The sequence below is a fragment of the Myotis lucifugus genome, unplaced genomic scaffold, assembly GCF_000147115.1.
Source record: "Myotis lucifugus unplaced genomic scaffold, Myoluc2.0 scaffold_391, whole genome shotgun sequence".
Taxonomy (NCBI): Eukaryota; Metazoa; Chordata; class Mammalia; order Chiroptera; family Vespertilionidae; genus Myotis; species Myotis lucifugus.
The window spans coordinates 496522-511718 of NW_005871439.1; the positions used below are offsets into that span (position 1 = coordinate 496522).

The 15197-nt window shown below is 52.6% G+C and overlaps 1 protein-coding gene across 4 annotated transcripts in view; it reads right to left on the minus strand.

The window, feature by feature from the left end:
• The window catches only part of ASPHD2 (aspartate beta-hydroxylase domain containing 2), a 34973-nt gene extending 19968 nt beyond the window's left edge, over positions 1-15005 (minus strand). For 2 of the 4 annotated variants that reach the window (XM_023743466.1, XM_023743465.1), the window contains exons 1-2: positions 13802-15003; positions 8652-8765 (exon numbers count right to left, since the gene is read on the minus strand). In XM_023743466.1, coding sequence (XP_023599234.1) covers positions 8652-8765; positions 13802-14609 — 922 coding nt within the window. In that variant the 5' untranslated portion in view covers positions 14610-15003. Of the gene's footprint in view, positions 1-5437; positions 6026-8651; positions 8766-13801 lie in introns of those variants that run through there. The other 2 variants (XM_023743464.1, XM_023743467.1) reach the window with 2 other exon arrangements.
• Between the last annotated feature and the right edge of the window lie 192 nt (positions 15006-15197).

The window sequence follows — 15197 nt, forward strand, 5'->3', positions numbered from 1 at the left end:
ACGCAAGGAACCTTCAGGACTAACTCACACAGAACGCGTCGCTTTTCCTTTCCCCTTGCGGGTATTTTTAAGCTGCCCAGCTTTTCCTTTGGCTCCAGAGCTGACGCCCCCAGAGTCGAGCTGGGTGGATTACAAGCTGTCATGTGTTGAAACAGGGACAGTTTGGAGCCTGGACCCATTTTCATCCACCCACCGGGAGCTCAGCGAACCGTCTGATTCAAGGACCCTTCACACAAGATGTTTTACCAGAAAATCGCTGCCTGCCGCTGGGCCTTCCTACATGGCAGGCCATTGGCAGATCTTAATCTTATTTGTTTTGCATCCAGAAACCTCTCTTCCCATCTGATTTCCCAGGGCTGCCGTTGCGTTAGAAATGCTTTTAATACGAAACGCTTTGGTTTCTGAGAAGCAGTGCTCAGGCAGCCAGGTGCTGCCCTTTGAGGTGAGTCTTCACGATCAAGTGAGGAGCGCCCAGGGAAGGGCTTGGGGCCCTGACCAGCGGACCCAGCAAGGCCCGTGGGCAGGAGGGTGACATGCCATCTGTGTGCTGTGAAAAGGCACTGGAGTCTGAATGGACATCCTTCATCTCCAAGCAGACCACAGGGTTTCGGTGGCAACAGGCGCCTGTGGGCTTTGGTGTCAGAGTCCTGGGTTCCAATCACAGCGCTGCGACTTATTGCCCTGGAAACTGACCCAAGTTACTTCGTTTCTCTCAACCCCAGTGTCATGTTCTTTAGAGCGGAAAGGAAGACGCGGTGTATTTAAAGGCGTGGCATACTGTGGGCCCTCTCTGCAAATGAGTGCAGCGTGAGTGTCGCTAATGGCCTCCCAGGCGTCCTGTGCAGGGGGTCCCTCTGCAGGCCATGCAGAGAGGCCTGGATGTGTGTTTGAGTTCAAGACCGCTGAGTTTACTTGGCCACCTGGTTTCTCACTGCCACCGTCCTCCAGCCACCGCATGACCTTGGTCACATCAGCTGCCCGCTCTGAGCCTGTTTCTCCTGCTCAGTGTGCACAACTGTCCCTCCTCACCGTGTGGCTGTCCGTGTTAGTGTGGAAATACTGTATGTGGAGGGATCTTCTAGCGAGCACGGTGCTCTCTGTCCTCACGGAGGAAGGCCCTCACCTTGAATCGGGGTGGCTAAGGCATCGGAAGTGTGGAAACACGGGGAAGGTGGGGGGTAACTAGAAATCAGGACCAATGTGCATGCCTGGGGGGGAGGCAGAAAGTCAATCAGCCCGTGTGTGCTGCCTCCTGCCACCTAACGCTGCAATCTGCCTGAGTATTCTCACTGCCATCTGTCAGCAGCTCGAAGATCTGTGGCCTTGTTCTGTCCTCCCTGTGCTCACAGCTGCTTAGCAAGACTCCGCTGGGAGGTCAATGTTAGGGGGGTGGGGGGTGCTGGCGGCAGGCCGCAGTGGGCCTTAGAAACAGCATTTTGTATTTAGCTTTGCTTCTCATATTTACATTTTAAAAATATGTATGCAGCACGCCCAACCCACCCAGAATTTGACTTATTAAACCTGAAAGTAGGCACTGGGCTCATTTTACAGATGAGGCTCACGGAGTGGAGTAGGACTTTTTGGTGGCCAGGGATAGAAACCACAACTCAAACTTGGCTTAAGAATGAAGGGGGATGCCCAAAGTCACTGATCATCCGAGAGATGCAAATTAAAACAACAGTGAGGTATCACCTCACACCTGTCAGAATGGCTACCATCAACAAATCAACAGACAACAAGTGCTGGCGAGGATGTGGAGAAAAGGGAACCCCCGTGCACTGCTGGTGGAAATGCAGACTAGCGCAGCCACTGTGGAGAACAGTATGGCGTTTCCTCAAAAAATTAAATATGGAACCGCCATTTGACCCAGTGATCCCACTTCTAGGAATATATCCTAAGAAACCTAAAACACCAATCAGAAAGAATATATACACTCTATGTTCATAGCGGCACAATTTACAATAGCTAAGATCTGGAAACAGCCCAAATACCCATCAGCAGACGAATGGATAAAAAGGCTGTGGTACATTTACACCACAGAATACTATGCAGCAGTAAAAAAGAAGGATCTCTTATCCTTTGAGACAGCGTAGAGGGACCTAGAGAGCATTATGCTAAGTGACATAAGCCAGTCAGAGAAAGACAAGTATCACATGATCTCACTCAGATGTGGAATCTAATGAACAACATAAACTGGTGAGCAAAATAGATCCAGAGACAGAAACGCAGAACAGACTGCGGAACCTCAGAGGGAGGGCGGAGGAGGGTGGGTGGATGGGAAATGATCGACCAAAAAACTTGTATGCGTACATATAAGCATAACCCATGGACACAGACAAAAGGCAGGGGCAGGGCAGGTTAGAAGGGGGCAATGGGGGAAAAGGGGGGACATATGCAATACTTTCAACAATAAAGACTTTTAAAAAGAAAAGAATAAAGGGGGAAGCTTCTTGGCTCATGTAACTGAAAAGTCCAGAGGTAGAGCTCGTTCCAGGAAAAGTTAGTTAGGACCCAGGACTCAGATGATCCCCATGGTTGGGGGGAGGGGAGGAAGCACAGGAGGGAGAGAAAGATCTTTTTCTCTGTGGTTTTCACTCTCAGATTTTCTTTACACTAGATCCCCAAGTCCACCACTGAAAAGTTGCCTCTCTCAATGGTCCCAGCAAAAGAATTTGAATCATATGCCAGCCCTGACCCAATCTGACTGCCCAGGGGTTTAAAAGGCTTTGATGGGTGCGGAGAGGGTCATGTGCCCAGCCCTGGCGCAATCTCTGAATAGCCAAGAGTTTGGACGGCTCTGATTGGTCAGTTCTGGATCCTAAACAAAGCCCTGCAACTGGGGCTGGGTCACCTCCCGGAAACCCAAGCACTGAGAATAGGGATGTTATGATCTTGTAAGGGGCTCACCAGGGTGCTGCTGGAGAAGTGGGTTTAAAACACTGACCGTCCCCTCGAGGCCCAAGGGGGGGGGGGGGGGGGGCTGCCCATCATCACACAGGGGCACAGCCCAGACTCTCATCTCAAGCTGGCTGGTTCCAAAGGCTTTTCTATTTTTGCTATTGAGGGCAGCAACCCTCAGTTCCAGTTACACATTAGAATCAAGGCAGGTAAAGGGTTAAAACAAACACCAGGACTGGACCATACCCCCTGAACCAAGAAATGAAATGCTTTGGGGGTGGGGGGTGGGCATCAGTATTTCTCAAAATACTGATTGTACTGTGCAGCCAAAGTCAAGAACTAGTGGATTAGGCATACGCTCCCCGTCCCCCACTATAAGCTGTAGGTGTGGTCACTGTCACCAAGGGGCTCAGAACCCAGAAAACCTAGATGAGTTTGGGGAGGATGAGCAGGTGCCTGGGACACGTGGGATGTGACCTGGTGCAAATCGACCTTGTGCAGTCTGGCCTTGGAGCTGACGCCGGCTGCATCGGAATCAAGGCAGGGCTTCTCACTTGAGTGGGGCGGGCATGCTGGCCCCTTTGTCGCCTTGAGCATCCCAGGCTAAAGCGTATAAATCACTTCAGCAGCTGCCTAGCTGGCGATGCACCCTGGAGGAGGGAGAAACGCCGCGGTCTCCAGCGAGTGTTGCTCTTCCGTTTGCCAGGGCAGCCCAGCCAGGGCTGTGGGCTGGGAACGGGCTTGCATGGGCAAACACCTGGCGGCCAGACTGCTCCTGGGGTTCCAGGCCACCAGGGCCATCTGTCCCTCTTCTAAGAAAAGGAAAAAATTTCAAATTGTAGCTACTAAGGAACCTGCTTCTACAAGGATAGAAAGGAGCCACTGGCTGCCCTGCCTGCCCCCCCCCCCCCACAAATCAGATGTGCTTATCCATCTCTGCCTCACCCATCCTGCCTCCTCACCTGCTTCTCTGTAACTGCCTGGGACCTCGGCCATGGCAGGAAGGGAACCAGCATCGCTGCTTTGCCTGCCAGGGACCATGCCTACAGAGGCGCGATCTGAGGCTCCCAGAGGCTCCGGGACTGGCCAGAGGTCACGTGGGAAGAAGCACCTGGCACCGAGTCCTGGCACCAGCTTTCCTTAAGCCCGAGTCCCTGTTCTTGGCCAGGGTGACACTGGCCATTCCTTAACCTTCCACAGGCCTGTTCTTGTCTCTCCCGCCCCACCCCCATTCTTTTAGAACATCCTGCTTCGGTCACTATACGCTTAGGGTCCTGCCTGTCGCTGTGACACCATCCAAAAACCAAGAGCCTCCAACTCAGCTGTGCCCGGCTCAGGGCTCCTGCCCGACAGACGACACCACCATTTCACTGGTTTTCAGCAAGACCCTTTATTGATCTCCTGTTCCCCATCACGTCACACGAGGGCAGGCAGCCAGGTGCCTGCGCGGGCTGTTGGCTCTGTAAATGTGGAGCGGTCGGTATGTACAGAAATCATGCACCTCAAGTGATTCTTTAACAAATACAAGTGAGGAGACTTCAGGTGTTTTGGAAGGTCTGCCCTTTCCTGCATTCTAATCACTGAAATCTCTCGCAGACATTTCACTCAACCGCGGACACGTTTTCTTGGCACACTTGCTAGGATCTGCCTAGTGCGTTTCGGGTCGTGGTTACTTCTCACAGAAGCTGCTGGCTTCCATGTGGATGGAAACACAGGACCTGCACACGTGACAGGCCTGTATTCATACCGCGCCACGGCCTCCTTGACCTGACACTGCCGTTACCCATGATGCGAACCAGCATCTGGTATGGATGGAGGAGGCTGCCCTCCACACCTCAGCTAACAGGAGGACGTTTCTAGACTTAGCGCCCCCACCTGGCCGTGTCCTTCACAGGAGATGGGAGGGCCAGGCCAGCGCCGGGACCAGGGTCCTCTGGGTCTGTCGGTCTTCCGGGGATCCCCGCTCACACGTTCACTTCGGCTGCCATCACTCAGCTCACGCCTTCGAAATAACAGGGCCACAGGGCTGACTCTCGCACTGAGTCCAGCGTTTGAACATTTATGTACAGACAGGTAAATGGAAAATCATAGGCAACGAAACTCCAAACGAAACAGACACTTGGGTCACACCTGGAGGTCCAGTTCTGCCAGAGAAAGGCTGCCCAGATGTCGCTGGACAAGTGGAGTCTCGGCCGCCACAGCTCCAAGGGGCCAACCAGGCGGTCTCCGAGCTCAGCGTCACAACGGCTAAAACGGGGACTGCGCAGGCCCGGGTGGCAGTGGGGCTTCTGTAGGCAGTGAGGTAAGTGAAGTACTCGTTCTGCGGCTGAGCCGAGGGAGCCCCGCCCGAGGACACCAGCCTCGGCTCTGAAGGGGAGCCATGTCACTCCGGTCCCGCAGCCGCACGCTCTCCGCCATCAGACGGACAGGGTTGGCGGTGGGGTGAGAGGATGGTGACATTTCCCCAGGCCGTGCCCCTGCCCATGTCCACCCTGCCCATGCAGCTGGCCAGGTGCAGGGACTGCAGCCTCCCCCTGCCTGGGGAGCGGGTGGGTCCCCCTTGTGGCCGTGACAGCAGCAAAGGCCACCTTCTCTAGTGCTCGGGTTTGTAGGGTTTTCTGTTTTGTATGGTGACCACAAGAAGATTTACGTTGTTACATTCAGACAAAGAACCATCTGATCACTGAAAAAAACAAGTGGCAACATGACACCGACAACAGGGGCACTGAGCCTCTGGGAGCCTCTGGCCGCAGAGCGCAGTCCCGTGCCATTAGGCGGAAACGAACCGCGGAAGCAAACGAACAGAAGGAAAAAGACCTCTAAGGAAATACAAGCTGGAGTTTCCCACTAACAACGGGAAGAAGGAGGGACCCAACGTGGTATAAAAATCCCGAATGAGAGCTTTCTGTCGAGGCAGGTTTCTGAGCATGGAATTGTAACACGTGGGCGCTGGACCGGCCCACGGCTGTCCCGGCTGGCCCCAGGCCACTCTCGCCGACCTGGCACGGGAAGTGTTCTCATCGGCCTGGAGCAAAGATGAAATCCAGGGCCTGCCGTTCAGCCGCGGCGACATTCGGATGCCACAGATCCACCATGAAAACCACCCGTGGGCCATCCTCCGCGGCACCTGGGATGGGGGTGAGAGAGGAGAGGTTCGAACAGCCCGAAGCCAGGACCCACGGTTATAGCTTTCCAGCACAGAGCGGAAGAGTTCCTGCTCTCTGATCAGGAATGTGATCCTGGCTTCCTACGGTTCCAAGCAGAGTGCATAACAGGAGCAGGCAGAGGGAGAGGGGTATGTAAGAACACAAGGCATTGAGGGACTGAAGCTACTCTGTGTGATCCTGTCATGGTCCGTACATGTCATTACACGTTTGTCAAAACCCACAGAATGTACAACACAGAGTGAACCCTAATGCAGACTATCGACTTACTTAACAACAACGTGTCGCTATGAGCTCATCAGTTGTAACAGATGCACCACACTAATGCCAGATGCTAGTAAAAGTGGAAATTGTGCATCGGGAGAAATTGTGCATCGGGCTGTGTACTTTCTGCTCAATTTTTCTGGAAGCCTAAAACGTCTCTAAAAATAAAGTTCATTTTAAAAGGGCAGCAGTACCCAGGTTTTTTATTCTTTTGGTTGCTACTGCAAAAGGAATTGTCTTTTCCATTTCTTTTTCTGAAGTTTTGTTAGTATACAGGAAGGCAATGGATTTTTGCACATTGAGTTTGTATCCTGCAACCTGACTGCATTTGTTTATTGTTTCTAGGAGTTTTTTGGTAGAATCTTTAGGGTTTCCTATCTGCAAAAAGCGAGTTTGACTTCTTCCTTCCCTATTTGAATGCGTCTTATTTCTTTCTCTTGCCTTATTGCTCTGGCTAGGACTTCCAGCACTATGTTGAATGGTGAGAGTGGACATCCTTGTCTTGTTTCTGATCTTAGGGAAAAAGGTTTCAATTTCTCACCACTAAGTATGATATTAGCTTAGGGTTTATCATATATGGCCTCTATTATGTTGAGGTAGGAGTAAACTTAAAGAATGTAAAAAATCTATATACTAAAAATTACAAAGCATTACTACGAAAGATTAAAAAAGACACAACAAAATGGAAAAATATCCCATGTTCATGGATTGGAAGAATCAACATAGTTAAATGGCCATATTACCCAAAGCAATATACAGATTTAATGCAATCCCCATCAAAATCCCAATGTCATTTTTTAAAGAAATATAACGAGAAATCATCAGATTTGTATGGAACCACTAAAGACCCAGAGTAGACAAAGCCATGCTGGAAAAAAAAAGAACGAAGCTGGAGGTATCACAGTACCTGACTTTAAATTATATTACAGAGCTACAATATTCAAAACAGCATGGTATTGGCAGAGAAACAGACACACAAATCAATGGAACAGAATAGAGAATCCAGCTATAAAACCACATGCATATGGACAGATAATTTTCGACAAACGAGCCAGAAACGCACATTTGAGTAAAGGTAGTCTCTTCAATAAATGGTGCTGGGAAAACTGGAAAGCCACATGCAAATAAATGAAACTGGATTGCAGTTTGTCCCCATGTACATAAATTAACTCAAAATGGATCAAAGACCTACACATAAGACCCAAAACTGTAAGTGACATGGCAGAAAATATATGGTAGGTACCAAACTTATGGACCTGGGCCGTAGAGGACATTTTATGGACTTGACCCTAAAGGCACGGGAGGTAAAGTCAAAAATAATGAGTGGAACTGTATCAAACTAAAAAGCTTCTGCACAGCAAAGGAAACTGACAACAGAACAAACACGCAGCCAACCAGATGGGAGATGATATTTGCACACAGCTGCTCCAACAAAGGTTTAATTTCCAAAATATATAAAGAACTCGTAAAACTCAACACCAAACAAACAATCGAATCAAAAAGTGGGCAAAGGACCTGAAAATACCCCTCTCCCGGGATATATGAAAAGATGTTCAACTTCCCTGGCAATTAGGGAAATGCAAATCAAAACTACCATGAGATCATCTTACACCTGTACGAGTGGCCATTATCAACAAGACAAGCAACAACAAGTGGTGGAGAGTTTGTGGAGAAAGGGGAACCCTCACTCACTGATGGTGGGAATGTAGACTGGTACAACCACTGTGGAAGCAGTTCTGGTGATTCCTCAAAAAATTAAGAATAGAGCCACGGTGTGACCCAGCAACCCCACTCCTGGGTATATACACAAAAAACTCAAACTCATGTATTCGCAAAGATTATGCACCCCTATGTTCATTGCAACATTATTCACGGTGGCCAAGACATGGAAACAACCGAAGTGTCCTGCGACAGAGGATGGATAAAGAAGATGCGGTACATATATACAATGGAATGCTACTCAGCCACAAGAAAGGATGAAATAGCGACATTTGCAACAACATAGATGGACCTTGAGAACATTATGCTAAGTGAACTAAGTCAGACAGAAAAAGCTAAGCACCGTATGATTTCACTGAGGAATATAAAACTGAAACTTATGAACACAAACAGCAGAGTGGTGGGTGCCAGAAGGAAGGGGGTCCTAACAGGAGGTGATAGAAGATCTGATTTTGGGCGGTGGGCACATGGTGCAATAGACAGATCTGGTAACATAAAGATCTACACAGGAAACCTATATGTTCATGATGACCAATGTCACCCCAATCAATTTAGTAAAGTAAATAAATAAATAAAAGAGCGGCAATAGGGAAGGCAGGCACTCACCTTCATGGAATGCGGTGTGTAGGAAAGAGTCGTCAAAGAGAAGGCAGCGGCCTTCTGCCCAACACTGCGGCTCGCCCCCCACCACCAGCTCACAGCCACTTGGAGTTTTCAGACCTCGGAGGAAAAGGTAGAGCAGAGAGTGAAGGCAGGCGAGATCAGGCATGGCCAGAAGTCAGGGTGGCCGGAAGTCAGATGTGACCGGAAGTCGTGGGGCCGGAAGTCAGAGTTAGCCGGATGTTTGGGGGCGGGCAGCTCTCGACTTCCAATCTTTATCCTCTTCCGGAGGGGGATAGTTCAATAGGGCAAATGCGGGGTAAGCACCTGGATCCTCTCCGTACCCCTTGGAAAACCTCATTCCTCCATTGGCTTAACCTGCTCTGGGTCCTGGGCGCCTCTGCTAAAGCCGGGAACCGAGCTTGCCCTACACGCTGAAGTCTCCGGAAGACCGACCGCGGCACCACCGGAAACTGCGGGAGCAGGTTCAGAACCCTGCCTGTCAATAATCGTGTTTCCTACAGTCCCGCCTCTAGGGCTGCTCTAGGTGAGACCGAAGACGCAAAGGCTCACACGGTGCCCTCCTCTTTGGGTTCCAACCCTTCCATCCATTTTGAGGCCCGAGGATGGCTTGTTAATCGGGGTTCCCTTGGCTCCATTCTGGGAAACCGGAGGACACCCGCAAGAAAACGCCCGATCTTCAGGAGGATGTGGAGCGACACCTGCTGCGGAGCCATATACTTAAAAAGCGCCAGTGGCGAGGCCCACGTTTGGTGCCCAGCCCAGGAGGGTCTGCTGGAAGTGCTGCCGCGCATGCGCGTTCACGTCCCCTCGCCAAGCCCAAGGTCTGGGGAAATGGCTGAGTGACTCACTGTAACAAGCACGCCCCTGGGCCAGTCGGCAGTGTCCCTTATGACAAAATGAGACAGCCTTTTCTCTCACAGACGGGGTATTGTAATGCACTCTCGGAGCCAAAAATGGATGGTTCCGGGAAGCGTGAATGCAGTAAGAATTCTAACGGAGGCCCTGGGATCAGATCACTGACTCTCACTCGCATCTGTGTGACTCTGGGCAAGCACTCGATCTCTCTGAGCCATAGCCCCCTTGTCTGTAAAGAGGGGGCATGAGCATACTTACCTGCCAGTGCTGCTCGACCACTGTCCTTGCTACTAATATCTGAAGACTGACTGTGCGCAGGCTTGTGTTAAATAAACACTTTACAGACCTCACTTCGCCTACTTCCCAGACGGAGCAACCGGGATAGAGATTTTAAGGGACCTGCTGGAGGTCACTGTTTAGTCCTGGCAGGAGCTGAGATTTGAATCCAAACTGTCTGGCTCCGAGAACAGGCTCTTATAACACTGGCCAGCATGACGTAAATGCTGGCTATTACATTAGCAGCAGTGGTAGTTAAGTGGTTGTTGATTTTCCTGCAGTTAATGGTAAGTTTCAACCATCAATAGCACATTTCATTGCACCAGCTGAGACTGTCCATTCTGACTCTGAAACCACGACCTCCCGCTACTGTTAACTGCTGGGGGTTACGGGTCCAGCCGCTGGCGCAAATGAAGAGAGCCCCACAGGCCACGTCCCCTTCATGCGTGACCGTACTGCTGGTGCAGGTGGAGAAGGCCTTTAGGACAGGCGCTTCTCTACAAGGACAGTCCACCCCAGGGGTTCAGAGAGAAGCTCCCCTTTCTCTGAGACACTAAATGACTGACTGCCATGAGCCACAGTACAACAGAAAACGGTGTGTCTTGCTGGTTTATCAGCCCCCTGCTTCCTCCCCCCCACACTCTGCTCCAGCCTCCAGTGGCCCACCATTCCTGCCTCTTGCTCACAAACCAGTCTAGTTGGCAGAAGTAATCATTAACCCCCCAAATGAGAATCCAGGTGGCTCCTGGGTTAGAGACAGTCCCACATGCCCAGGCCTCTCTCTGGCTTGGGGTTTGCTGCCTTCCCCACCAACCGCTGACGGAGGCAGGAGAAGGTGGAGAAAGGCTCTGCCCACCAGTGGCCTCACTTCAGGAGGCCGGCGGCTGACACTGAGGGTGGGCAAGGCAAACACAAGCTGATCTGCTGGTACCACGCAGGTGGGTGGCCCAGAAACCTGACAGCATACGCACGAAAGAAAATTGAGAGTGGAATTGTGCTTATTTAGTGAGAATTTGCTGAATATGCATTTTTATCTACCCTTTCCCAAGGGTGAGCCCTTTGGATGGGTGCCTGCCTCCGCGTTGCCACCTGCCTGGTAATCGTCAAAGGTTGCTTCCTAGAGGTTTGTGGCAGTGCTGGCAGGACGTCCCAGCCCCCCACACAGTGCCAGGTGGTGGCCAGGCAGGAGCTGTCCCTGGTTCTGCACGGAATCAAAGCTGAGTGACACCACCTCTGGAGGTAGTGCAGGACAGGGCTCAGCAAATGACTGGGCACGTGAGGAGCAGTGGCTGGAGGGACAGTACCACCAGTCACAACGCAGATGGCAGGCAGAAAAGGAGGACAAGGCTTGGCATTCCAGAAACCACAGTACCTCCGCCACCTACAGCCAGGTAACTGACAGGTGTGGCCACCAGACACCTGTCCTGCTGGCCCTGTTTCCGACCTCCTTCTCTGGCCTCCCTCTCTGTCAACACTCAAGGTCACGTGAATCACACACACCCTTCTTTCCTTCCTGGTGCATACGAATGTGGGCATGACCGTGGAAAGAAGGAAACGGTGAGCAGAGCCAACCACGGAGCTCACCTGGCCTCGGGGACTAGCCACACTCCAATGGGACGCCTTCCAAGGCTTCCTGCTGCTGCCCTGGGAGCATGACGTGGCCCACTTTCTCTGGTGGCCAGTACCCAGCGGGCCAAGGAGGGGAGGACAGGTCATCAAGGGACCTGTGGGTGTGATTTACACACACACACACACACACACACACACACACACACACTTAAACTGCATGGATGCACAACAGGCATTAATACACAGGAGGCAAATCTTTGTTCCTCACCACAAGCCCTTCCTACTCAGCACACCTGCCTGGAGTCCCACCCCACCTGTCCTCAAACGCCCTTCCTTGCATCATTTGGAAGTTTTTAGAAAACATAAAAGGAAGCCTTTTAAAACAACAGCGTTGTTCCCCATGGCCCACAGCCTTAATACCAAGCCTGACGGGGGAGCAGGGGGAGGCTCTGTGGTTTGCTCCCACCCGACCTCTCCAACCTCGGCCTCCACCACTGGTCACCCCAGCAAGCCAGACACGGCTCCCCCAAACCCCCAAGGGAAGCCTCCTCCCCAGCGGCGCCCTTCCAGGCCAGACCACCTGCCCTGAGCAGCCCACCTGCAGCCCTCTCGTCCTCTGACCTCAGGAAGCACCCTGGTGCCTCGCACAGTGATTTCACTGATCATGATCTGTCACTTGGATGACCACCTCCGCTCTTAGGTTAATCATGGCCCCTTGACCTGACCGCTCTCGACCTGCCAAGCACTTCACACAGAGAGCACCCCCAGGCCTCCACCAGCCGTCCGGCGGGGATCACTACCTCCATTCGAGAGAGGAGAACACGGTGGCTCCAAGGTCACTCAGCACATAGGGCAGACCAATCAGGGCCCAGCGCATTTGCTTCCACAGTCTGCTCATTCCCCATGGTTCCCGAGGGCAGAGACCATGTCTCCTGGGTTCTTTATCACATGGTCCAGCCTGGTGTCGGGTCCTCAGAGCTACCAGCAACTGCTTATCCAATGCTGTCACGTGCCAGGCACTGTGTCGAGCAGCCATAGGAGATATTACTTGATGTGACCCTCTAATGATCCTGTGAGATAAGTACTCTCTCCCCATTTCACAGATGAGGAAACTGAGACACAGAGACCCAGTTACTTGCCCAAAGTGACACAGCTGACCACGAAGCCAGGCCACCGCGACCCTGCTCTGCCTGTCTTCTTGAAATACTCGAGGTGTCAACTGCTCGAATCTCACACCCTTTGCTTTTCAAAGCAGTGAAGCCCTCTGTTGAAGCCACACTTTATTCATAATCCAGAGAGAACAGAAGCAGAGGGCTCTGGGTGCGTGAAGGGGGCGTGGAGGGCATGGGCGTGTGGGCCCCCCAGTGCAGCCCGAGGTTCCTCTGTGGGGGTAATTATGAACCCTGCTCCGGCCACATCGGGCTTATGTGTTTCTCCTCCCTCCATCCTGATGCCCAGGCAGCGCTGCAAACTCCCCAGAGCTGGGCCTGGCCCCGCACACTCCTCCAGTCTGGGATGCTAACCCGAGGTGCCATCGCCCCGGTAACCAAGCCATTATCATGACTCACCAGGAACAAACGAGGCATTCTGGGGAACGAGTACCCCATTTACCAAGCTGTTTCCAAGCCTACGTTTAGCAAGTACTCCCTCTCTATCATGCTCTGCGTCAACAAATGCTTCACAACACACAATCTCCCAGATCCTCAGCGTAACTCTGTAAAAGGTGATCTTCCAAATGAAGAAACCGAGGCTCAGAGAGGTGAAGTGACTTGCCCAAGGGAACACAGCCAGCTCGAGGTGGGGCCAGGATGCAAACACAGGCAATCAGACCCCAACCCTGTCCTCAAAACCACAGCTGCACACAATGCACGCCTTGCCCACTTCCCTAGAATCTGGGTAGCATCACCACGGAGCATCGGTTTATCTCTGAGCATCAGAAGGCATGCGGCATCTCTCACAGCCTCCGCATCATCATGGACCTCAGAGATCACTGTAACCATCTCTGGCTCTGCAGGGCCACTGCTCAACAGCCACTAGCCATGTGCTGCTATTTAAATTTTAATGCCAATTAAGTTAAAAACTGAGCCCCTCAGTGGCACTAATCACATCTCAAGCACTCAGCGGTCACGTGGGGCCAGTGGCTACCGTATCAGACAGTGCGCACGGAGACCAGGCCCGTCAGCACAGAAAGCTCCCTTTGGACAGAGCTTCTGTCAGTATCACATTACAATGATCATTGTTTTGACCCAATCTTTGATGTCAAACTGTTTACAGGTGGCTCATCAATTTGTGAGAGAAGCACAACAACAAAAGATGTGAAAAGAGCAGGAATTCTGGCTACTGAGCTTTCGGGGGTGTCTGGATTCCCCCGGAAGTCAGGCCCGACGCTACTGAGAAGGGGTGCGTGCCGGGACCCCGGCCCCACAACATACCTAAGTGGCATCGGATGCGGATGTTGGTGGGTCCGTAGTGCTCCGTGATCACAGTCCCGGGGCTCAGCACGGAGATGCACGCGTTCCCAAAAACATTGTTCCCAATACAGGTCCGAAGGCTGCCGAGCAAGCGGTACGTCCGTGGGCACTTCCTGCAGTTCCTGGGCACGCACACCCCCTGGTTGACCAAGTAGAAGGTGACCCACTCCCCGCTGGGGGTGCTGTTCATTTTCCAGCCCTGCGGGAGGCTGCAGTTGGAGAAGCCCTTGTACAGGGCCTCGAACTCGCCCAGGATGGTGGGGAAGCTCCGCTCCAGCAGCTCCACGTCGTGCCTCTGGGCGTCCCGGGAGAAGTAGGGCGTGGTGGGGAGGTCGGGCAGGAAGAAGACCTCGGGCTTCTGGATGGAGGGCCGGCTGTTGAGGTAGCGGCCCTGCTCGCGGATGCCCTTGTGGATGCGGCCCATGCCCGACCAGGAGTAGCGCTTGGCGTACTCCTGCAGGTTGTGGTAGAGTTTCTGGTTGAGGCCCTCGTTGTGGGTGCAGCGCACGCACTCGGGGGACTGGCAGTACACGTACCCGTTCTGCAGCCCGTTGGCGTCGGCGCCCTGCATGAGGGAGTTGACGGAGGCGTAGGGCCGGGGCTGCTCCCGGCCCACGTGGTAGCAGTACCACACGAACAGGACCAGCAGGCAGGCCACGGTGGCCACGGCGGTGGTGTCGCAGTCCCGCACGGACTGGATGCCCGTGGCGATGCAGTCCCGGAGGCCATCCAGCGACCAGCTCCAGGCCACCAGCCACTCGAGCGACATCTTGGGGGAGTTGGTGTCGTGGGTGTGAAGCAAGGTCAGACAGTCAGTCCCCAAGGGCACCCACACTTTGCAGGTTAGCACGGGGCAGCGGGGGCAGGGGGTGGCATGGCTGCCCCCGTTCTTCCTCCGATCCTGTTCAGGGTGGCATTGACAGGCGAGGCCGCCTGTGCCCACCACCCCACTCCAGGCAAAAGGGACTGGGCAGAGTGGCAGGAGCTGCTTTATGTCACATTAGCAAGTGGTGTTGGTCACTACAAAATGATTTTTTTTTAAGTCCAAACCTGGATGAAAAAAATAAAAAAAAAAACACAGCATAAATTTTTACACTGGGAAAAATCCTCATGTGAAATATCAAGTCCCAGATCATTTCGTAAGGCCCTTGTTGGCAGGGGACACACTTCTCAGTCTTGTATATTCTCTCTCCACCACCCCCTTTTCCCAAAGGACCAGCGGTGTTTCATCTGCATCGAGTCCTGTTTGACCATGACAGTAGTCCCATGAATTTCACAGCATCCTGAGGAGGTGCTAAGGTTCCCATTTCACAGATGAGGACACTGAGGCTCAGAGACCCTATACTCCGAGTTCTGC